This window comes from Neomonachus schauinslandi, chromosome 11 (assembly GCF_002201575.2).
Source record: "Neomonachus schauinslandi chromosome 11, ASM220157v2, whole genome shotgun sequence".
NCBI lineage: Eukaryota > Metazoa > Chordata > Mammalia > Carnivora > Phocidae > Neomonachus > Neomonachus schauinslandi.
Genome location: NC_058413.1, coordinates 32541712 through 32566333, shown reverse-complemented (window position 1 = coordinate 32566333; position 24622 = coordinate 32541712). Strand labels below are relative to the sequence as shown.

Below are 24622 nucleotides of genomic sequence, written 5' to 3'. Positions count from 1 at the left end.
TTTGTGGGTGGAGAATTCCTCTGTTTTCTTGACCAAATGTTGTTGTTTTGAGGCAGAAAAAAATATTTGCTTCAGGTTCATGTGATCCCAAATAAATAGGTATTAAAATGCCTCACATTTCACGATATGACAAAGTGCCATGTGTTGGCACCTTACAAATCTCCATTGATTCATGTTGTAAGGACACGAATAGACTCTTCAGTATCAGTCTCTTTCACAGCCCCTGCCTTCAGAGGTGATGTGGCTATAGGTGTCATTTGGGTTATTTTAAGTTTTTAAATTAATTTGTTCTCCCAAATTTATATATGTTGCTACAGAAGGAAGTCTTCATTTGAACGGACTCAAAAACTGTTCTTTTTTTTCCTCTTTCCAGGTATCTGTAAACTTATAAACAATGGCTCATACATAGCAGCTTTTCCCCCTCATGAGGTAATTTTGAAATAAAACTTCCATTGGGGGAAAAAAAGTTTCTCATGCTCATTGCTGATCCTTCTTTTATTTTATTTATTTATTTTTTAAGTCTGGCCACCCACTCTTAGGAGGATTCAATCAGTGAGTGGCCCTGGGCCTTTCTCAGACCCCATTATGATCTCTGGCTGCATACTGGCCCCAGTGCTCTAGAACCTTTGTGCAATTTTTCCCTTGTCAGGAGTCCCAGCTCCGGAGGGAACTTAGGGACATGGTTCAACCACTCTGACCAATGCAGAGTTCCATGCTTGACCCAGCTTGGGATCCACACCATTCCCAAACAGGGCAAGTTCTGGTTTGTGCCTACCACTTTGTGATGCCCGAAAATCTAAGACAAACCCACAGTACAAACCTATACCCCATTATTTACTTGATTCTCTGCCAGGTTATTACCTGTCTACCAATTTTAAGTTAGAAACACCTGCTCCAAGCTGTGGTGAGTTCTGCCTGCTGAGTCATGAATGACATTTGAATCAGTTTTGAACATCCTCTCCCAACACACACACACACACACACACACACACACACACTATATTCTTTTTAAGGCCACTTTGCATTTTAAAATAAGTATGGGGTCTTTAGAGGTTTGAGGTCAGCAATCTCAGAACCCATCACTTCTGTTTATAAAGGCTGAGGACTCACAAGGTGTAACCCCTTCACGGTCTAGTAGAAATCATAAAGGATAAAATGCATCGAGCACTTCCTATTTGGCACTGAGCTAAGTGTTTTATATGGATTATCTCATTTAATCCTTAGGACAACCCTTTGAGATAGACAATAATAATAGCTCCATTTTATAGCTAGATCATTGAGGCACAGAAAAATTAAGTATCAAAGGCACAGGTTTGAGCCCACGAAGCCAGACCCCAATGCATCTATTCATTATGGTATGAATATCTTACTTACAGTAGGAATAGAAATAATAATAATGGGTAATATGTTAGGTTATTTCATGTGACAGGCCCCCTTTTCCCATTAATCTGAAAATAATCCTGGAGGGGTAGATATTATTATTTTCTCATTATAGAGATACAGAAATAAGGCTCAGAGAAATTAAACATGATGTCAGATTTGACATAGTCGGTAAGTGGTACAGTGTTCAGAGTAGCAAACCTAAGGCCCTGGGAGAGCTTCTATAGCAAAGGAAATTTTGGGTTGTTCTTTGTGTGAGTAATTTCATCTACGTAACTAGTCTGTGTTCTAGCAGTTCATTTGACACTTTCTTGTGTGAAATTTGGAACCTATTTGGAGTAGTTTGTAAATAATAATCCTGTTTATTCTTCCTTGTTGGTTGGAGTAGGGGACTGGTCATGAGGATATAGAGGGGTGATCACTGAGTGCACATGGCCCTACGAACAGGGATGGAAACACAGGGGCGAGCAGGCGTCATCACTGCAGTTTTCTCTTACAGCCAACAGGTGTCACTGTCAACCCAGAACAGTACGGTTGAGGTTCTTGAGCAGAATTAAAACAATGATCTACTAGGAATCTACCAGGAAGTGCCTATGTCTGCCCACTGAGGCTGGGAAGGAAAGTCAGGTGTTTTAGAAACTTATCATTAATTACTGAAAGAAAGCTTAGACTTTGGTTCACCTTCCCTTGCTTACTCAATCTCAGGGCAGTCTATCCTAACAGATCATTCCAATTGCACAAGCAAACAAACATTTCCCAGGTGGATGTATCCATGCTTGAAATCTTGATCTTCACTTTCATCTCCTTAGCTTCTAATCTTTAGGCTTTAAAAGTCTTGGGCTCTTAAGGAAGAAAACTTGGACTGCACTGTAGGAGAGGAAACTTTTCTCTTCTTCCCTTCAGGGTTCTTTGGCTGACCTAATAAATTGACATAAAGCAGGTTATTGATAGGAGAAAAGCAAATTTAATTATACATGTACAGATACCCACAAAGACATGAGAGGCTCTTCAGCAGCCAGGAATTGAGGTTTATATGCTATCCTGAGTTAAGAAGAAGAGGGCAGTGGTCTAGGAGGGAGATAATTCACAGGACAATGGAAGAGCAAATGTTGGGTGAACCAATGCTTGCCACATCCTGCAGCTAAGTATTCTTATGTAAAAAAGTTATCCTTGGTAATTTCTCTCCTCCCTCTCATAGGCTTCCTGTCTAAATTATTTTGAGCAGGAGGGCTGCCTGGGTGGCTCAGTCAGTTAATCGACTGCCTTCAGCTTGGGTCATGATCCTGGGGTCCTGGGATCAAGCCCCATGTCGGGCTCTCTGCTCAGCAGGAAGCCTGCTTCTCCCTCTCCCTCTGCCCCTCCTCCAGCTTGTGCTCTCTCTCTCTCTCACTCACTCTCTGTCTCTCAAATAAATAAATTTAAAAATCTTAAAAAAAATAAATTATTTTGAGCAGGTAAGGGGGTAGGTAAAAAACTTCTTGAGTCTATTGGCCATTAATTTTTTTCAACTTAGAAATAATCTACATGCCAAAGTAGCACATTCTTGCCCTAAACCCCATCAGCACTTTAACTGTACTTCTATCTTTACCTAATTAATTTATCCATTTCATTGGAAAGCGAGAGAGAGTGAAATCCACATGTGTCTCTCATTTCAACCTTGAGGCATCATCTGCGGACTGTGATTCAAGCTGCCCTCTTTCTTCATAAGAACTCACACCCCTGGTTGTCCGGGATCACTCAGATGATAGTTTTCCACTTTTTTTTAGAATGAGAATTTTTTTTATTTTTATTTCTTTATTATGTTCAATTAGTCAACATATATTACATCATTAGTTTTTTGGGTTTTTTTTATTATGTGTTCAATTAGCCGACATATAATACATCATTAGTTTTTGATGTAGTGTTCAACAATTCATTAGTTGCGTATAACACTGAGTGCCCATCACCACCACACTTGCCCTCCTTAATACCCATCACCCTGTTTCCACTTTTCAATGGCCACAATATATCAAACACCATAAATTAACACTGATTTTGTACTTTATATGTGCCCAGCACTTTATAATGCAAGTGAGCCCTCACAAAACCCCTCAATGTGGAAATCATTAATATTTATTCTTATTCTCATCATCTACATGAGGAAACTAAGGCATAACTCCACTTGTTTTAAATTTTCATTAAGCTGTTTGTAAAAGTAGAATCACACATTGGAATGAGATGGAGTTTGTCAAATCCTGTCCTAAGTTTAGGCTTACAAAATAGAGTCACCATATCTATTGCTCTCCTTTTTGATTATAAAAGCAAAGCAGTTCCTCTATCAGGCATATATATTCTATGTGTCTAATATTACAACCCATATGACAGTTTTTGAGGAGAGATATAAAGAATTTGACAATGTTTCCATTTTTGGATTATCTTATCTAAAGTAAGGTATGAGGATTCTGGAATTGAAAAACTTGACTAGCTCTTATGACTTAGACCCCTTATACTTTTTGATTGAACATTTACTTTCTTCTCTAGCTTCTATAAATAAAATAAATATTTTCTGGGACGGAGTCACTGTTTAAAGTAGAATAATACTCTTAATTTCTGAAGTAAAGATTACAACTATTTCTCTCAGTGATGGTGAATATAGTATTTATTAAAAAACCTTAGGTCGCAAACAATAAAACCTAAATTCTAGTTTACTTTAAGTGAAAGGGACCTCATTGTTTTAAAAAATGACTTTAAGGAAGGACTTTTAAGTAATTATCAGAATATTTTCAATGAAAGAATATAAAGAGATTTACTACATCATTCCAGTGATGGGCTTAAGTTTACAATTTCTGAAGCTTCCAGTAAGTTGTTAAATTGTTCTGTAAGGGAAAAATAGTAAAAGCAATTCCTATTTAGTTCAAATTTACTAAGGGAATGTATATCAATTTATGTTATGTGTTTCAGGGAGCCTACAAAAGTAGCCAGCCCATCAAAACGCATGGACCTCAGAACAATAGACATCTATTATATGAGCGCTGGGCACGCTGGGGAATGTGGTATAAGCATCAGCCCCTGGATTTAATCAGGTAATGTGGATGGATTAATAATGGAAGATATATTATGCTGTTCCATTGTCATTTTCCAGATTTGGAATTATTTTATTCACCCACCAAATCATCTATCTCATTCAGGAGGCAGTCAGAGAAAAAGAAGCCACTATAGGTCTTTCCAATAAAAAAGAACTTAATTTAGGGATTTGGTTATATAAGGGATGGGAAAGCTGAGAAATCAGACAGGAATAGTGAGGTAACCAGAGATTAACAACAGAAGAAGATTGCTAACAACCTTGAGGTTGCAAGGAAAATGGGATGAAGTATATTTCAGAGCCCACTACCTGGGCCATTGGGCAGGAGCTACACCATCCATGACTAGGACTGTCCACAGAGAAGTGAAAGTGTTGGAAGTGGAGCCATGAAGAAGGAATGACTACTTCTCCCTGAAGACCTTGGCCAAGAGAAAAGGAAAGCTCTTGGCTTTCCCTGCTCCTTACACCTTTGAGTTTTCCAGGAGCAATTTACATTAGAACTTGTGTAATCTACTTCCCTGTGAAAACAAACCAAAATGGGGAAAGGCAGAAAATGGATCTGAGAGCAAAGAGAAAAATGACCAACATAGCATCTACGCATATGTCTTTCAACCAAGAATTTAATGAGTATTCCATTCCAGGAAGCACATTTATAGTGAGTAACTTCTCTCAATTTCAGTTAGTCTCCAGATACTGTTTTATTCATTATTTATTTAATTTTGATGGAGGATAATTTGTTCTTTTAAAAATATCAGGCGGGGCGCCTGGGTGGCTCAGTCATTAAGCGTCTGCCTTCGGCTCAGGTCCTGATCCCAGGGTCCTGGGATTGAGCCCCGCATCGGGGCTCAGTGGGAGGCCTGCTTCTCCCTCTCCCACTCCCCCTGCTTGTGTTCCCTCTCTCACTGTGTCTCTCTCTGTCAAATAAATAAATAAAATCTTTAAAAAAATAAAAATATCAGGAAATATGTATTAAAAAGGACTTAATCAAGTTTGTAGCTAACTGTAAATATTCTTAGAAGGATTTAAAAAGAGCATTCATAAGTTTATATATATTGATAATTTGAACTGTTTATGAAATACAATTATCAAGAATAACTCATAACTGTCAGCGTTGTCCTAGCAGGAAACTGATAGAACTGATAGAATAGACGGGGTATCTGAAGAAAATCTAATAAGAGAACTATATACAGAACTGTGAATAGTGTCAAGGGAACAAATGGATGATGATGATGAAGCTTCCAGGACTAGCAAAAGCTGGATGCTCTCATCAGACCTTACCCTGGAGGAACAAGGGGAGAGAACAGTTGGTAGAACCTGTCAAAAACAGAAGTGGAGGATGCCTGACAGAAGCTACAGTCTTAGAAGGAAAGCAGCTACGGGCAAATCATGTCCCAAGAAGGAGAAGGTAGAAGCATAATTAATACACCGATATCTCTTTGATCCCACTCTGTGATACCTTCAATTGTACCTTCAGTTAGCCAAAGAGCCCTTCCGGAAGCCCAAAGAAGGAAGGAGCGTAAGTGATACAGTCCATGAAGGTGAGCCTCCTGGGCATATCCAAAATCAAGATGCTTTGATTCTTATTCTGTCATTCACAACAAATTATCAGATCTTTATTTATGCAGGTGTTTTTTGTTTTGGTGCTTTTTTGTTGTTTTGTTTTTTTAAGAGAGAGAGTGTGAACAGTAGGGAGGGGCAAGGGAGAGAGAGAATCTTAGGCAGGCTCCATGCTCAGCACGGAGCCCAAAGTGGGGCTCCATCCCCGAGCTGAACTCAAGAGTTAGACACGTGACTAACTGAACCACCCAGGTGCCCCACTGATTTTTTTTTTTTATTTAGAGAGAGAGAGAGAGGAAAGAATTGTTATTTTAGGGATATGTGAACACAATGAGATATGCTAGCTCACAGAACCATATTTATTATTAGGAACCAAAATGAAGTTGGTGTTTTCAAGCAAGCATTTCAGCGTCAGTAATTCTCTTATCTATTGGACACATTGCTATTGCTGCTTCAGGTAATTTCAGCAAGCAACCTTTATTTTTAATAACTAAGGTTATTTGGATACTGTTACCAATTATTTGGCTATTGACATAGAAGGGAAATTTTGCTTATGAAAGTCATGTATTTTGTGTTCAAGTGGCTAAGAAGAGAGGGAAGAGATGAAGGGCCTACCCAAGATGAAGGCCATAAAAGAGTATAGATGGCACTTCAGCATGTTCCTGCTCTCTAGGAACCTGCTTGTTACCAAAATATAAAACAGATAAAAAGAGAATGGCTATGAGTGAAGTACAGTGAGGAGTGACACGGAGAGCAACCTAGCAATTCCTCCCTGCCTCGGCATGGTTTTTGAGATTCCTCTAGAGATCCTAGAATATTATGAATAACCAGTGCTCTAGGTCAAGGGGGTTTCCATCAGCTTTCTTGGCCTGGAACTAGCTTCTCCCTCTCCTGAATCAGATCTAAAATCTGCTGTAACTTAGGTGATTAAACTACTGTCAAATAATATTGTTGTTCCTCTTAACCTTCAACAGTATGTAATTGAAAATCTCAGTATAATGCTGCCTGTTTAAGGGGGGTTGTCTGTGCAGTCCTCTGTAGTCATTATTATAAAGACATTCCATTATGTTAGTAATATATGCGAAAACCTACTCTACTCCACAGAGGAACACTTACTTAAAGGAACAGATGGCTTTATTGCAATACCTGTTGATATGATAAGCTTTTGTCTCAACTAGAACATATCGTTGTAGGAGAAGTGAATGATCTACTGATCTATGTCTCCTAGGACAAATCAATGAAAAAAACAGAAACTTAGATAAATGGAGGATGACTCCATTTCTATACCTGGTATTAGAATATGCAAAATTTTGGGCACCTGGGTGGCTCAGTCGTTAAGCGTCTGCCTTCGGCTCAGGTCATGATCCCGGGATCCTGGGATCGAGCCCCGCATCGGGCTCCCTGCTCGGCGGGAAGCCTGCTTCTCCCTCTCCCACTCCCCCTGCTTGTGTTCCCTCTCTTGCTGTCTCTCTCTCTGTCAAATAAATAAAATCTAAAAAAAAAAAACAACTGTAGAATATGCAAAATTTTAACCGGCACAATACAGAGAGTGACGTAGAAAAAGAATGATTTTCAGAAAGAAAAAAAATACCAAGAGAATTGTCTTGTCAAGGAAAAAAATACCAAGAAAATTTCCTTCCCAGCAAGAATCACTGCCCAGTGCAATATTCCTAAATGAACTGTAAAACACCAATTTTTAGAGCTCTCCCTGGAACAAAACTGTGTTAAGTAACCGTTTTTAGAAGATGGAGACCAAACAGTCATAGAGAATTCAAGAAATTATTATTTATTACCAGAGCTTTATAAACTGTGTGGCAGTTGATATTGTTAGTAGACTTGGTGAAGAAAGAACAATAAGATAGTCGTTAGAACTGTCTTATTCATCTGCCATTTCCATATAAACTATGTTCATCGGCTCAAGGGAAATAAAATATATTCAGGGTGCCTGGGTGGCTCAGTTGGTTAAGCGACTGCCTTCGGCTCAGGTCATGATCCTGGAGTCCCTGGATCGAGTCCCGCATCGGGCTCCCTGCTCGGCAGGGAGTCTGCTTCTCCCTCTGACCCTCCCCCCTCTCATGTGCTTGCTCTCTCTCTCATTCTCTCTCTCTCAAATAAATAAATAAAATCTTTAAAAAAAAAAATAAAATAAAATATATTCATTTCCTTAGCTTCATTCAGTACTCCTTGTGGTGGGTGCTAGTGAAGAAGACACAGGTCCGCTTTCAGGCACTTGAAGTCTTACGGAGAGGGAGAGGAATGGAAGAGTGACAGGTGAATTGTCATAAAGTGTTATAAATTTAGGACACTGAAATGTGGGTGAGGGTAGTATGGGAACAAGATCAGGAGCATCTAAGCCAGGGTTGCAGGGAAGTCAGGAAGGGCTTCCTGTAAGAAGTGATATAAAGTGAAGGATGTGTACAAGCCAGACAAGGGAGGAAGATGAAATGTAATATTCCAAAGTAAGGGAACAGCATTGGCCAAGGAAAGAACTGTGTGCTCCAGGAGCCGCAGAATTAACTTTGTTGAGGAAGGTGTGACATGACTGTGTCTAGCCTAAGGGAGTCTGGCCAAGGGTGCAGATGGAGACTCAAATCAAATCTACTCTCAACATCTACCTACAGGGAAGACTTTTTTCTAATTTACACAAAAACAATATGATTTAGCACAGCTCTGTGTGTGGAAAACAAAAAGACATTTTACTAGGAGGATGGAGAAAGTCAATAACTGGCTTTTAAAAGTTTTACGAACCTTGTTAAGAAGTTTGACACAGAAAGAATATATATTATAAAATTACCCCTGTAATGACAATGTTTAAAGATAAACAGCATCACCATTATTGGATTCATTAACAAGTGGGAATATTAAGATACCCCAAATGGAACTTACTGAGGAACTGAGCTGGTATGTCCATCTGAAATTTTGACTAGGTGTGACATCAACATTTGCCGTGGTGCTTATGTTGCTTTAAACTAAGGGTTTGCTTTCTCATGCAGACTCTACTTCGGTGAGAAGATTGGGCTATACTTTGCTTGGCTGGGATGGTATACTGGAATGCTGATTCCTGCAGCACTTGTTGGCTTGTGTGTGTTCTTCTATGGAATATTTACAATGAATGGAAGTCAAGTAAGGTGAGCTATTAACAGCCTTATTAAAATGTGTTGGCCTTTATTCTGATTGGCAAAAGCTTTATGATAATGCTGACTGTGAAAAACAACTCATGGTTCTACAATTTATTTGCTGGTATTTCTGAGGGGAAGAGAAAAGCACTATTTTTAAAAGGCCATTTCCATATTTTTATATGCAAATTCTCTTGGATAAGTTCTAAGACTGTTTCTCTGTATGCAAAATTTCTCTTTCTAGTATATCCCACTTAATAATTCAACAATGCAATGGTAGTTTTATATAATTTACATTTCCATAGTATTTGGTAGTCCAGAATGCCCTCTCACTAAGGTAGTTCAAATAATCTAAATTACTACAATTCTTTAAACACTTACAATATACAAAGAGCTTCCCGATAATGTTCTTTTTTTTTTTTCATTTGATAGGAACTTCACTACCATCCTTTTTCCAGATGAGGGAAACTTACGTATTTAGAGATGTCTGAACAAAAATATTTGTAGAACATAAATTCTGCTCTGAGCAGTCTTCTCTCCTGAGAACATAAAATCACTTTCTATTTTCTTCTTATTCTCTATAAGAACAAATATTTGTAAGTTTTTTAGTATCAACTTAAGGTATCAAGATGGTAGTGAAATAAGGTTTGACAAAAATCAAGCATTTATGAGAATGGAGATTCTACTGTTAAAGTTGAAATCACTCAAGATTTGGGTGGAGGAACAATACATTATTATTCAGCAGAGACAAGACTCACCCAGACATTGAAGAATCCTCATAATAAATGTTTTATTTAATATATACAAGGATATCATCAAGTTCAGGCTTGTATGATATAATTCAGAATATGAAAAGCACTTCCCTCCTTTAAAGCTCAGCACTTTGTTCTCCTCTGGTCCATCTTTTAACCATGACCTTACTACTGGGTAGTAATCATAACAGTTAATGGGATCATAAAAATAATTTCCTTGTATGGATAACAATTTGCCTAAAAACAATATACTTCCATTGTCCTAGAGTTAAATCCAGTTCCATAACCAACTTCCTTGATTTGGTATCTTAATGTCCCCTTGCTCTCCATGAATGCTAAATGATAATTAGTTTGAAAACAAAGAAACACCTACTGTTCAAACACATTTCATCTAGTCAGAGGTTTATTTCTGAATTTTGCAAACTCACTACCACTCTGGAAGGCAGCATCTTCCTGAACAAACTTGTGCCCAGTGGAAACATCCATCCCTATTTGGGCATTTTTCTGTATGCTGTTAAATCAGTAACCTCTGAAGCTAAGAAAACAGGTTATGATTTGAAGTTATAGTGTCTTGGAAAGAAAAACACTTTTTTCTACTTTTTTATTCTCTCTTTCTATGAGTTTGGCTTTCTTAAAGATTTACCTTAAAGTGATACCATAAAATAATTTTTCTTCCTCTGGCTTATCTCACTTAGTATAATACCCTCAAGGTCCATCCATGTTGTCACAAATAGCAGGATTTCCTTCTTTCTCATGGCTGAATATTACATTATACACACACACACACACACACAACACACCACGTCTTCTTTATCCATTCATCAATGGGCACTTAAGTTATTTACATATCTTGGCTATTGTAAGTAATGCTACAATGAACATAGGAATGCAGATACCTCTTCAAGATCCTGTTTTCATTTTCTTTGGATATACGCTTAGAACTGGGGTTGCAGGATCATATGGTAGTTCTATTTTTAATATTTTGAGGAACCTCCATATTGTTTTCCATAGTGGCTGCACCAATTTAGATTCCTATCAGCAGTGCTTTGATTATAGGCATCCTAACAGGTGTGAGGTGATATCTCACCATGGCTTTGATTTGCATTACTCTGATGATTAATGATGTTGATCACCTTTTCATGTACCTGTTGACTTGTAGATCTTCTTTGAAAAAATGTCTATTCAGTTTCTCTGCCCGTTTTTTAAATCAGATTGCTTGTTTTTCTGCTATTGAATTGTATGAGTTCTTTATATATTTTGGATATTAACCCCTTAACAGATATATGTTTTGTAAATATTTTCTCCCATTCTGTAGGTTGTCTTTTTGTTTTGTTGGTGGTTTTATTTGCTAATGCAGAAGTTTTTAGTTTGATGTGTCCATCCCGCTTGTTTATTTTTGCTTTGGTTGCCTTTGCTTTTGGTGCCAAATACTAAAAATCACTGGGAAGGCCAGTTTCAAAGAGTTTACCCCCTATGTTTTCTTCTAGGAGTTTTATGGTTTCAGGTCTTAAATCTAAGTCTTTAATCCATTCTGAGTTAATTTTTACATATAGTATAAGATAGGGGTTTAGTTTTGTTCTTCTGCATGTGGATATCCAATTTTCCCAATACCATTTAATGAAAAGACTATCCTTTTTCCATGGTATATTTTGCCCACTTTGTCAAAAATTGACCACATATACATGGGTTTGTTTCTAGGTTCTGTATTCTGTTCCATTGATCTATGGGCCTATTTTTATGCCAATACCATACTGTTTTGATTACTATTGCTTTATAATATTATTTGAAACCAGGTGTCATGCCTTCCATTTTGTTCTTCTTTCTCAAGATTGCTTTGGCTATTTAGGGTTTGTTGTGTTCCATAAAAATTTTAGGATTGCTTTTTCTATTTCTCTGAAAATACCATTGAAATTTTGATAGAGATTGCACTGAATCTGTAGATATCTTTTGGTAGTATAGCCATTTCAACAGTATTAATTCTTCCAATCCATGAGCACAAAATATCTTCCCATTTATTTGTGTCTTTTTCAATTTCTTTCATCAATGTCTTAGTTTTCAATGTTTAGATCTTTTACCTCATCAGTTGAATTTAGCCCTAATTATTTTATTCTTTTTAGGGCAATTGTAAATGGAATTGTTTTCTTTTTCTCTTTTTGGTAGTTTATTGTTAGTGTATAGAAATGTAACTGATATTTGTATATTGATTTTGTATTCTGCAGCTTTACTGAATTCATGTATTAGTTCTAACAGTGTTTTTGGTAGAGTCTTCAGGGTTTTAGAAAACCACTCTTTTATTTTTTTTAAATTTTTATTTATTTATTTATTTTATTTAAATTCAATTAGCTAACATATAGTACATCAGTTTCAGATGCAGAGTTCAGTAATTCATCAGTCACATATCACAGCGCTCATCACATCACGTGCCCTACTTAATGCCCCTCACCCAATTTACCCCATTCCCCCCACACACCTCCCCTCCAGCAACCCTCAATTTCTTTCCCATACTTAAGAGTCTCTCATGGTTTGTCTCTCTCTCTCTCTCTGATTTCTTCCATAGGGGAAGGGAGGGAAAACGGAATGGGAAGAAACCTGGGAAAACCACTGTTTTAAAATGAATTGATAGAGACATAAAATGATTCTTAGATGGATAGCTACTGTTGAAGTTTGTTCTATGGAGAACATATTCACAAAGTTTTACTATGTGGTATAGACTCCTTCCTCTACCCCTACAAAGCTGAAAATGAACAAAAGGCAATGAAAGGAATAGATTTGCCATTCCTATTGATTTATGTACCGAGAAAATAAATTAGACTCTTTGCATATGAGTACCTTTAGTACAAGGAGTGTTTTAAAAGGCATTAGCAAACTCTTTTCTTCAGTGCTTTATGGTATTATATCACTGCTACTCTGTCACACTATAATTAACATCTTGTCAGACTTTCTATTCTAAACCAAGATAAGCATCACTGAATATCTTGACTTTCAAAATTTCAAAAAGTTTCTATTCAAAGTGTCAGACATAGTTAAGTCATGGTTAAGTTGGAGGTGTTATCATGGCAGGTCACGGGAGGACACAGGGCTTTTATTTAGTGTTGCTTTGTTTTAGTACTATTTTATTAAGCTCTTTTTTTTATTACAAGGTAACAGTATGTTAAAAATCTGAAGATTAGGTTGTGTTTATTATGTTTCTATCAACTATGTTCATGAAAACTAAGGTCATATTTATTAATTGCCTTGTAGTTAATTGTAAAATTATCTAGCAATCAAGTTGTAGATTATTACTGTGTGTACATGTACATATGTATATTTACACGTGTTCATTGGTCTTACCTAACCAAATGTGGTCAGATGTTTGCCTGGCAGAGTACATATCATAGGAATATGAAAATGAACAAGAAGGCAGATAAAATGGTTTTCCAGGTCCAGGGCAAAGAGGAGAAGCCCCAACTTTCTGGTCCATCCTTTACTCTTTGCCATTAGAACTCACTGAGAAATTTAAGTGATCCTTAGCATCAGACCAGGTTTTCAAAAGCTGTTGAGTCATAAAGGACCTCTTTAACCCTCTCCTAACAACATCCTTAGCAATAGTCTATCTAGGGCCTATGATGTTCCAGGCACAGTATCAATATCCCTTATGTAGGGCGCCTGGGTGGCTCAGTCGTTAAGCGTCTGCCTTCAGCTCAGGTCATGATCCCAGGGTCCTGGGATCGAGTCCCACATCGGGCTCCCTCCTTGGCAGGAAGCCTGCTCTCCCTCTCCCACTCCCGCTGCTTGTGTTCCTGCTCTCGTTATCTCTGTCTCTGTCAAATAAATAAATAAAATCTTTAAAAAAAAATATCCCTTATGTAATATCCCAGTTAGTTATTATCTCCATCAGAGAGGTAAGTGACTTGGTCAGAGAAATGTATGTAGTAAGTGGTCAGCTAAGTTTTAAACCTTTATTGGATTTTTTAAAATTGTGGAAAGAACACTTGACATTAGATTTACCCTCTTCACAAATTTTTAAATGCACACTATAGTATTGTTAACTCTAGGCACAATGTCACACAACAGATCTCTAGAGTTTATTCATATTGTATAACTGGAACTTTATCCCTGTTGAACAGCAACTCCCGATCTCCCCCTCCCTTACCTTCTGGCAACATGATTCTGTTCTGTTTCTATGAGTTTGACTATTTTAAATACTGAATATATGTGAAATCATGCATCATTTGTCCTGTGCCTGGCTTATTTCACTTAGCATAGTGTCCTCCAGGTTCATTCATGTTGCTGCGTATGTTAGGGTTTCCTTCTTTTTTAAGGATGAATAATATTCTATTGTGTGTTTATATGACATTTTCTTTATTCATTTTTTGATGGGCACCAGGGCCATTTTGATATCTTGGCTATTGTGAATAATGTTGCAATGAACACGGGAGTGCAGATATCTCTTCTAGATCCTAGTTTCAGTCCTTTTAGATACATACCCAGAAGTGGGATTGCTGGATTTTATGGTAGTTCTATTTTTGATTTTTTGAGGGACCTCCATATTGTTTTCCATAGTGGCTGCACCATTTTATAGTCACACCAACAGTGTGCAAATGTCCCCAAATCTCCACATCTTTGCCAACACATGTTGTTTGTTTTGTTTTGTTTTGCTTCATAATAGCAATCCTAACAGCTATAGAGTAGTATCTTGTGATTTGATTTACTTTTCCCCGATGATTATATCTGATTCTAAAATCATGTTTTACTCATGCTTTCATACTGCCTTCCCTTAAACCCACTTTCACATTTTCACATTTCCTCAAAATAGACATCACCAAGCATCTTCTTCTGTGCTTTGTCATGTTAACAGGATCACAGGAAACATAAAGACCTGGGAGCTAGTCCAGACAGCCACCCCCTAAAAAGACAAATCGCTCCCTCTCCCATTATCTTATGTTGGTGGTAATTATTATTTCCTTCGAATCAGCCCTTGATGTGTATATCTAACAATAGAAATAAAATGAAAGAAAGCCACAATTCAAGTGGCGGTTTCTATTATCAGGCTGTGCAAACGAAATGAAAAAACATTCATGCTGGACACTCTCCCTCCCTCTAGTGGTTAACTTAAGTCAAAGAAATTTGTGATAGTATTCACTTCCTTAATTCAGGCTAAAAAATATGTTGTCACAAGTTGTTTATTTTTTGTGTTACATATCAAGTTGAACTTTGAACAACTTATAGAAAATGAGTTTAATAATTCTGGAATTAAAAAATAGGACTCAGTCTGATGGATTGGGATTCTAGACATGATGCTTTGATAGATTTGTGCTTTTGTTTGACCATGTGGGAGGTGGGAAAAATGATGTGGTATAAACTGACTCTAGTACTTTTTAGTATGAGATTTCAGTGCAGGACACACTGTGTCATTCTTGAAACAGAGTGAATTATGAAATTTTAATCAAAATTTCCTTCAAGGTCTGTGTTAATTCTTATTCCTACAAATTAATGGTATAACTAAGAGGAGGTATAATCTTCTTTTTCTTTTGGTCTTTTAATATGAATGTTTTACTTGCTTTTCTTCTACTTCATGTAGAATGTCCTGATTACTAGCAAGATGATGTATGTGAGAGTAGGAGAATTATAGTATTTATTAGACCTTTAAGATTATCATCACCATTAATAAGCTAGTTTTATAGAAAAGTTCCTTTTATTTTTTTTATTTGCCAGAGGTTTTTTTTTTATTCAAGTACAGTTAACATACAGTGTAATGTTAGTGTCATGTATACAATATAATGTATACAATATAATGTATACAATATCATGATTCACCAGTTCTATACATTACTCAGAGCTTTTCATGATAAGTGTACTCTTAATTCCCTTCACTGGAAAGTTGCTTTTAATATGAAATAAAGCTTTCTCTTTTAGATATGTTATAGTTAATGGGGAACTGGACCTAGAATCACAAAAACCTAAACCTGGTTCCCGGAAGTACCTCTTGTTAGCAGTATGACGTGAGCAAATTACTTAAACTAAACATCAGTTTCCTCTGAGTTGTGGAGATAATTACCATTGCAGGAGATTGCAGTGAGGACCAGACTTAATGGACATGAACCCACCTTTGCCCACCTTAAAGTGCGGTATTACTATATGATGTTATTACTAACTATGTATTCCTACTTTGGAGTGAGAGTTGATATACATATACATTGTCTTTTTGCTTCATTTGAGTATATCTATCTTTAAAAACAGTAGATCGTGCTGTAAACACTGCCGATTAAACTTGTATTATTATTTATTAAACAGCTGCATTTCCAGATATATTTTCAAAAGCCTTTAAACTACTTTCAACATTTCCAAAGCAGATTTAATGAAAAACAATTTATTTAGAGGCTACTAAGTGGGAAAGGGACACTTATGACAGATAAAAGCACAAGACATTTTAAAAATAGGTTGCTGTGAACTCTCAGTCTGGGAAGCTTTTGAGACATTGTTATTGGTATCCGACTCGCGTCACAAAGTCATCTATAATGGGTGCTGAGACCTTTAAAGGTAGTCGGTATAAAACTGAAGAGACAAATATTAGAAAGTTTAATTCTAATAGAGAATATAATACATATATATACATATAATACATATTCAGTAAATAAAAACTGTCATGTCTGTGTGTCAAGACAACGCAAAAAAAACCAACTCCCTCAAATTTCCAATGAACATAATGCACCCATTGACTGTAGTGGGAGTTATGAAGTCATATGAATTATGGATGCTGTTCATTTTGGTGATTCGAAGGCAGTGAGATCCAGGAGAAAGATCAATAGACTTGAGAAATCAGAATATTCAGCTTTGATTTCAGCTCAGCCACTTCCAAGCTGTGAGCTTGGTTAAAACTCCCTCGGGTATTCCTCACAAGATTATCCTGAGTGCCATGAAATCCTGTGTCACTGTGTTTGCCACAAAGCCCCACAAGTGTCTCATAAGTATAAAGTGTGGCCTATTATCATTCCAGTATCCTGGCAGAGACTTCTAAAAACAAAGAAGCAAACACAAATCTCTATTACACAAATATCCTAAAAATTTATGTTGGAGCCACACAAATTCTTCCTTACCTGTTCACCACTCCCACTGTGTCCATTTCCTCTTTTCCTCTCTGCCTTGCTGCTTCCCACAGGATTAGCCAGAGGGGTTAAGCACCTTCTTAAACGTGGAGGTTCATGCTTTCTTTTTCTTCTTTGGTTTCTCAAGCCAAGAAATTTGCAAGGCCACCGAAGTCTTCATGTGCCCTCTCTGTGACAAGAACTGTTCACTGCAGAGACTCAATGAAAGCTGTATCTACGCCAAGGTACGTGTGGACCCTCCTTCCTGAACTCTACTTTTTCGCAGAAGCAGATAGTAAAAAGTCCTCCAAAGTTAAATATTCCCAAGAGTTTCAACAATCAATATCATTGACAACTGAATAGACCATCACTCTGCAGCAGTTACAAAATGAGTGCATTTTTATTTGAATATTTTGGTCTTCCATTGTTTTTATAACTGATTACTGTCATAAGAGACATAAACTTCCACTTGAAATGACACCTAGTTTCTTTTAAGGAGAAGATGATGGTTTCTATTACTAATGATTAAGTTTCTGTTTTCCCACAAACACTCATTACAATACTTTTAATTTTACAGAGAAAAGGAAACAACATACTAAAATTCTCAAGTTGCTGCCTATTAGAATCACCTGAAGGGTTTTTTTTAAACTTCTAAAGCCCAAGCCACACCCCTGAGCAATTAATTAAATCAGTACCTTTGGGTTTGGAACCTAGACATCAGGCTGTTTTAAAACTTCTCAAGTGGGCGCCTGGGTGGCTCAGTTGGTTAAGCGACTGCCTTCAGCTCAGGTCATGATCCCAGGGTCCTGGGATCGAGTCCCGCATCGGGCTCCCTGCTCTGCGGGAAGCCTGCTTCTCCCTCTCCCAGGTCCTGGGATCGAGTCCCACATCGGGCTCCCTGCTCTGCGGGAAGCCTGCTCCTCCCTCTCCCACTCCCCCTGCTTGTGTTCCCTCTCTCGCTGTGTCTCTCTCTGTCAAATAAATAAATAAAATCTTTAAATTAAAAAAAAATAAAAAAAAACTTCCCAAGTGATTCAATGTGCATACAAGTTTGAGAAACTGAATTTTACAATGATTACTATTTATCTTTAAAACAGTTTTATTGAAGCATAATTAACATAATATGCACACATTTATTTATTTTTTTAATTATTTTTTATTATGTTATGTTAATCACCATACATTACATCATTAGTTTTTGATGTAGTGTTCCATGATTCATTGTTTGTGCATAACACCCAGTGCTCCATTCAGTACGTGCCCTCTTTAATATCCATCACCAGGCTAACCCATCCCCCCACCCCCCTCCCCTCTAGAACCCTTAGTTTGTTTCCCAGAGTCCATAGTCTCTCATGGTTTGTCTCCTCCTCCAATTTCCCCCCCTTCATTTTTCCCTTCCTGTTATCTTCTTCTTCTTCTTCTTTTTTTTTAACATGTACCGTATTATTTGTTTCAGAGGTACAGGTCTGTGATTCATCAGTCTTATACAATTCACAGTGCTCACCATAGCACATACCCTCCCCAGTGTCTTATCACCCAGTCACCCCATCCCTTCCAACCCCCACCACTGCAGCAACCCTCAGTTTGTTTCCTGAGATTAAGAATTCCTCATATCAGTGAGATCATATGATACATATCTTTCTCTGATTGCCTTATTTCGCTCAGCATAATACCCTCCAGTTCCATCCACGTCATTGCAAATGGCAAGATTTCATTCCTTTTGATGGCTGCATAATATTCCATTGTATATATATACCACTTCTTCTTTATCCATTCATCTGTCGATGGACATCTTGGCTCTTTCCACAGTTTGGCTATTGTGGACATTGCTGCTATAAACATCGGGTGCACGTACCCCTTCGGATCCTTACTTTTGTATCTTTGGGGTAAATACCCAGTAGTGCAATTGCTGGATCGTATGGTAGCTCTATTTTCAATTTTTTGAGGAACCTCCATACTGTTTCCCAGAGTGGCTGCACAAGCTTGCATTCCCACCAGCGGTGTAGGAGGGTTCCCCTTTCTCTGCATCCTCACCAACATCTGTCGTTTCCTGACTTGTTAATTTTAACCATTCTGACTGGTGTGAGGTGGTATCTCATTGAGGTTTTGATTTGGATTTCCCTGATGCCGAGTGATGTTGGGCACTTTTTCATGTGTCTGTTGGCCATTTGGATGTCTTCTTTGGAATGCACACATTTAAAATGTATTAATTGATACATTTTGACATTATATATGCACCTTTGAAACCATCACTAGAATCAAGATAATGAATGTGGAATCCTCATTGCCTCTTGTAATCCTAACCTCCCACCCCTCCCCAATTCCAATCCTGTGCTGAGGCAACCAACTACTTTCTTTCTTTCTTTATAGATAAGTTTGTATTTTCTAGACTCTTATGTAAATGGAATCATACAGTGTGTGGTGTTGGGTTTTTTCCTGGCTTCTTTCACTCAGCATAATTATTTTGAGATTCATCCGTGTTGTAACACTTAACAGTAGATCATTTCTCTTTATTGCTGAATAGTATTGCATTACACAGCTATACCAGAATTTGTCTATCCGCTTCTCTATTAATGGACCTGTGGGTTGTTTTGAGTTACCATTTTACGTAAAGCTGCTCTGAACATTCATCTATAAGCCTGCATATAGACAGGCACTATTATTTCTCTTGGGTAAACATCTAAGAGTAAAATGACTAGATTATATGATAGGTGGATGTTTAATCTTCTAAGAGATTGCCAAAATGCTTTCCAAAGCATTTATACCATTCGACTTTCCCATCCACAGTATATGAGAATTCCAGTTTTCCATATAGTCACTAATCCTCAGGATGGCCAGTCTTTAATTCTAACTATTGCATGGACGTATAGAGTTATTGTGATTTAGTTACTTGGAAATAATATGGACCTTTTGGGTCTTGCTTTTAAGGCTTATGAGCTGGGTTCATAGCAGTAGTGTAACCAGCATGAATTTTTCCCCACAATGAAAGTAATATCTGTCTGTGTACAGTACCCGATGCACTGCAAATGAAGGATTTCCAGTCTGGCTGGTGGGAATGGGTGTGCTGGTACTCATTTAAGGTGGTCCTTTCCTCGGGTAGTCTCCTCACAGACATGCTCACTGGGTACTATCTGCATCCTGCCAACTCTTTCAGCATGATAATGTGAGGCAATCCTAATGCTCACCTCATTCGTTTCCCACATCTCAGGGATCATTGCCCTTCTTGCCCAAAATCCACTGTCTTGAAATCTTTTGCTTCTGTATTTTGTTCATTCTTTGGTTGTTTCCAGAATGGGGTAAAATCAATCTCTGTTACCCCATCTTGTTCAGAAGTAGAGGTCTCCATACAATTCATTTTGACAAGGCAGGGTATAAAATCAGAAATCACTCAATATCCTACTATGAAACTGAAACTTAGTAAAATTAGCTCCTAAATTATTTATTTTGCATGCAAGCCATGAGGAAAATCTGTTTTATTTACAGTTTAATTTCTAATAGTATGCTTAGTTTTGAATTATTTTTAAATATTTCCATAAATATGTCTTATTTGGGGAAGCATTTTCTGAATACTTTTTGCAAAAGCCAAGCGTATTAAAGTCATTAGGGGTGTATATATATATATATATATATATATATATATATATATACATGTCCTTCTCCTAACATGTGCATTTCAAGGACATATGACAGCCTTAGAGATACCAGCAAATCCATATATATGTTATTTCTACTTTTACTTGGACAGATTTAATAAAACATGCTGGCATTATCTGAATACTAAAAATAAGAAACATCCACAATGGCAGAGTGATAAAGTAAAGAAATTGTCCAAGGAAACACTAAATATAGGGGGCTTTTGTCATTATGTAATATCTACATCCTTCCTTTTCTTAGAAAAAAGGTGTGTATAGAGACATGTCTGACTAAGAAAGAATTCATTTAATAACTATTATAAGGAAGGTGGAAAGTTACCTTACAGAGGAGATTATTAACTTCTGGAACAATGCAAAAAATAAATCCCACCAGGATGAAATATTTAATATCTATTGTATTTTTTTCTGGCTAAGATAAACTGTAGCTACTTGTTTTATACCTTAAAAATCAGAATTACTCTTCCTTTATTGATAGAAATAACATTCTTTTTTAATATCAGTTTGTATACTTAAACATCTAGATGTTACTTGATGGACAGTGTCAGAAATAAAGGGACAGGTTATTACCAAAGAAACAGGCCAATCAATCTAGGATCATCTAGCCACATCATCTAGAAACTTGTTAACTCCTTATGGAATCCATCACCACTTTGGACAAGAAACAAAATTAAATGTCATGTTATTGAAAAGTATGTGTGTGTACACATAATTATTTTCTTAATAATTTAAAGGATGTGTTCCATGGAACAAAATTGGTCCCATCATGTGATAAAAGTTATATTTAAGTACATTAACATATTTTTAACATAGGTTAGTTTAACATTTAAGTACATTAACATCATTTTTAATATTTACAAGTATGGGGATTAAAATTTTTTTGCAACTAAGTAATTCAGTGATATTTGCACATTCATTTAAAAGCATCTGACACCATAATGTCAATTTGCATTATGTTAAGCTTTCTTATTTTAGGTGAAATCATGAGAAGGGTTCTGCATTCTTTTTTCATATCGTTTTAAAAGTGACTCTGCCCTTGAGGTTAGCCTTGTTTATAATAGTTATCAGTTTCTGGGTTTTTTTTTTTTTACTTGTTCAATAAACATTTATGCAATACCAAGTATGAGCCTCAGATCATATACCGATATTGAAATAAGACAGAGGCTATTTTTTTCTTTAAGAAACTTCATGGAAAAGTCAGTATAAGAATCACGTAAGACATTTGTTAAGAAATAGATTCCTGGGCCCCATGTCCTACAATTCAGAATCCATTGGTCAAGGGTAAGGCTTAGAATTCTTAAGGACTGAGGAGGTGAGAGAGGCCTGAACTCCAGCCTAAATTCCAACTCCTTGCTCTCCTTCCCACATAGTAGCCTGGCCTGCAGGGTCGAATCTAAGAAGTGCTTTGTTCTCCTTGGCCCAGAGGGGTTTTAATGGAATGTAAGTGGCAGTTTCCAGAGGCTAATGCAACCCTGAACCCATCACACAATTTTAGAGACTGACCTAGCAACTACAGTAGAAGAGACCAAGACTATAAGCTTCCAGCTTAATAAATAATTTACCTCTTTAAACAATAACCACATTTATTGATTTCTAGCCACACTCAGCTCTCCAAGAGAAATCAGATGTCAAACATAATGGAGAATTTGTGCTTAAACATAGTTTTGTTTGAGGCTTAGTTTGCTTTTGTCTTTATATATTATTCCTACTCACATTGACAATGTTGAATAAAATGCTTGTCCATAGGTCTCCCTATGCATAAAGGCAAGCTATTTTTCTAATAAAATAAATCATTGCAAATACATACTTGTAGATAGGATGCGCTTCCTTTTTGCTTTTGGAAAAGCCTGTTACGTTGCTTTGGGGATTTTCTTGAGATTTCACCTGGAGCTTTCTTTTATAGGGCAAGGGTCTCTTTCCTAATAGGCAGAAGGCCTCTTCCCCTTTTATTCTCTTGCCAAATACCCACAGTCGAAGCTTGAGCCATCCATGCTCTGCTTGACTCTTCTTTCTCTCTGTCCCCCATTTTCATTCAACAGCTCATGTATCAGCACTCTAAATGCAACCCTTAGCAACTCCAGCTATAACTGCAGCCTTCAGATTATTCTTCTTAGGTCTGTGGCCTCCCACATATCATAGCCATCCCACCTGTCATATCTTAGTGGCTCTAACACAATGATTTTATGCTTTTATACCCATCGTTAGGGCAAGTTCTGACATTTTCCGTAACTCCTACTTTAGCTTTATCTCAAATTACATATATGTAATCTCACATTACATGACTATTACATGTATACCTTACCGTGTCTCATGGATGTGTTTCTAAAAAAATGAATGTTTTATTTATTGAGTAAAAAAAAAATGCCTGAAAGATGTGTGAACAAACTTAGAAGAAAAAAAATGAAAAGCTTTTTTAAGGAAAATATGGCTTACGCTATGACAAATCATAGCCCTGCAACCCAATTATTGGTAAGCATGGCTTTGTATTTGTCCCTTTTCTAAAAGCACTGCTGTTTCTGGAGCAGGGGGAGAGCCATGTTTTCTTGATGACCTTTAAGTCCCTGTGTAACGTCTCTGTCCTAACACTTGAAGAGGATGTTTCCTTCACTGGGTCTGTTCTGAAGGAAATCAGACAGCCATTTACCTGTTTGGCAATAGCCGGTGTCTCTGTGGGATGCCCTTGGAAAGAAAAATGCTGGATTCCCCCACTGGGTGTAATTTTATGAGCTCTGTAGGGAATTTCTTTATGGCCATTTTCCCGCCTGCATGTAATATATAGTGATGATTGTGGTGAAAACCAATTCTTATAACATTTTTAGAAATCCAAGCCTTAACAACCATAGAAGTTTAGAGCTAACTAGGACATCTTGCACCTATCCACAAGCTTTTGAAAGGAGCACGTTTTGTATAATGATACTTTCAGTAATGTTTTATTTTACAGGAAAACACACCCTGCCTTTATCTGTTTTACCCATTGTTTTGCAGTGTGTCTCAGATGTTGCAATTAAAATACACATTAGTATTAATGCACTCATTGACCAGCCTCTGGACCGTAGACTGCACAAAGAGGACACCATTGTATTCCCACTTCCCTTAAAATAATGTTCTTGAGCCCCTAATTGGCCTTTCTCTCCTGTGAGGACAGCGTCCCTGTTTTCCCTGTACTTTCTATGGTACCTACGTAGATGACCGTGAAACATATATTACTTCAGCTGTATTGGTTTAATAGCCCTCACTGTAAATATAAAATATAACTATAGGGAAGGCATTATGCACATGAAAAGAAGCAAGGTAAGCTGAATTTATAATTTATTAAAATCAAACAATCCTTGCAAGCCTGAATATTGTATTCAGTAACATCATACCACTGTACACTGTTCTTTATAAAAATTCAGATAATGTCTGATTCAAAAAGACACTTGGATTATATCCTAAATGTTTCATGATATATGAAACCTCTTAAAAAAATCGTAGCCGCTAGTGGACCCATGGCACACTCTGAAAGATGTCAGAAAGTAGGGCGAGCACTGTGATACCTTTCCATTGAAGGTGCCGCCTCACTGGTGGAATCCTGCACTCTGGAACTTCCCAGTCCTAGAAGGTTGGCTGACAGGAAGTGCCACTAGGTGTGCCTCAACTGAAAAGCTAACCCTAGCTGCTGATCGGTGGCCCACAATACTTCCTCAGGGTGCTAGAACCCCTTTCTAGCAGAAATGAAGGTGAAGTCCACAGGGAATAAGAGGGAAGAAAGAAGAAAAGGGGGAAAATGTTGATTCCTCACCTCTCCCCATGAAAACATCATATGAAACAGCTGCAGGACGCATGAAAGGATCTCATATCTTATATTTATAAACCATAAAATAATGGGATTCCATTTGTAAAAAAGACCATAGAACCTAAATGTACACTGTAATCACTAGATTATTATAATCAGTTTGTGGCTAATATTTTTGCTTCATTTTCCATTAAGGTGACATATTTGTTTGATAATGGAGGGACGGTCTTCTTTGCTATTTTTATGGCAATATGGGGTAAGTATGTT

The 24622-nt window shown here is 37.2% G+C and overlaps 1 protein-coding gene across 2 annotated transcripts in view; it reads left to right on the top strand.

Moving 5' to 3' along the window:
- ANO3 (anoctamin 3) overlaps nucleotides 1-24622 on the top strand; it is a 416780-nt gene that overhangs the window by 320545 nt on the left and 71613 nt on the right. For both annotated transcript variants that reach the window (XM_021685869.1, XM_021685870.1), the window contains 5 exons: nucleotides 374-429; nucleotides 4321-4442; nucleotides 8992-9126; nucleotides 17079-17175; nucleotides 24551-24611. In XM_021685869.1, coding sequence (XP_021541544.1) covers nucleotides 374-429; nucleotides 4321-4442; nucleotides 8992-9126; nucleotides 17079-17175; nucleotides 24551-24611 — 471 coding nt within the window. The remainder of the gene's footprint in view (nucleotides 1-373; nucleotides 430-4320; nucleotides 4443-8991; nucleotides 9127-17078; nucleotides 17176-24550; nucleotides 24612-24622) is intronic.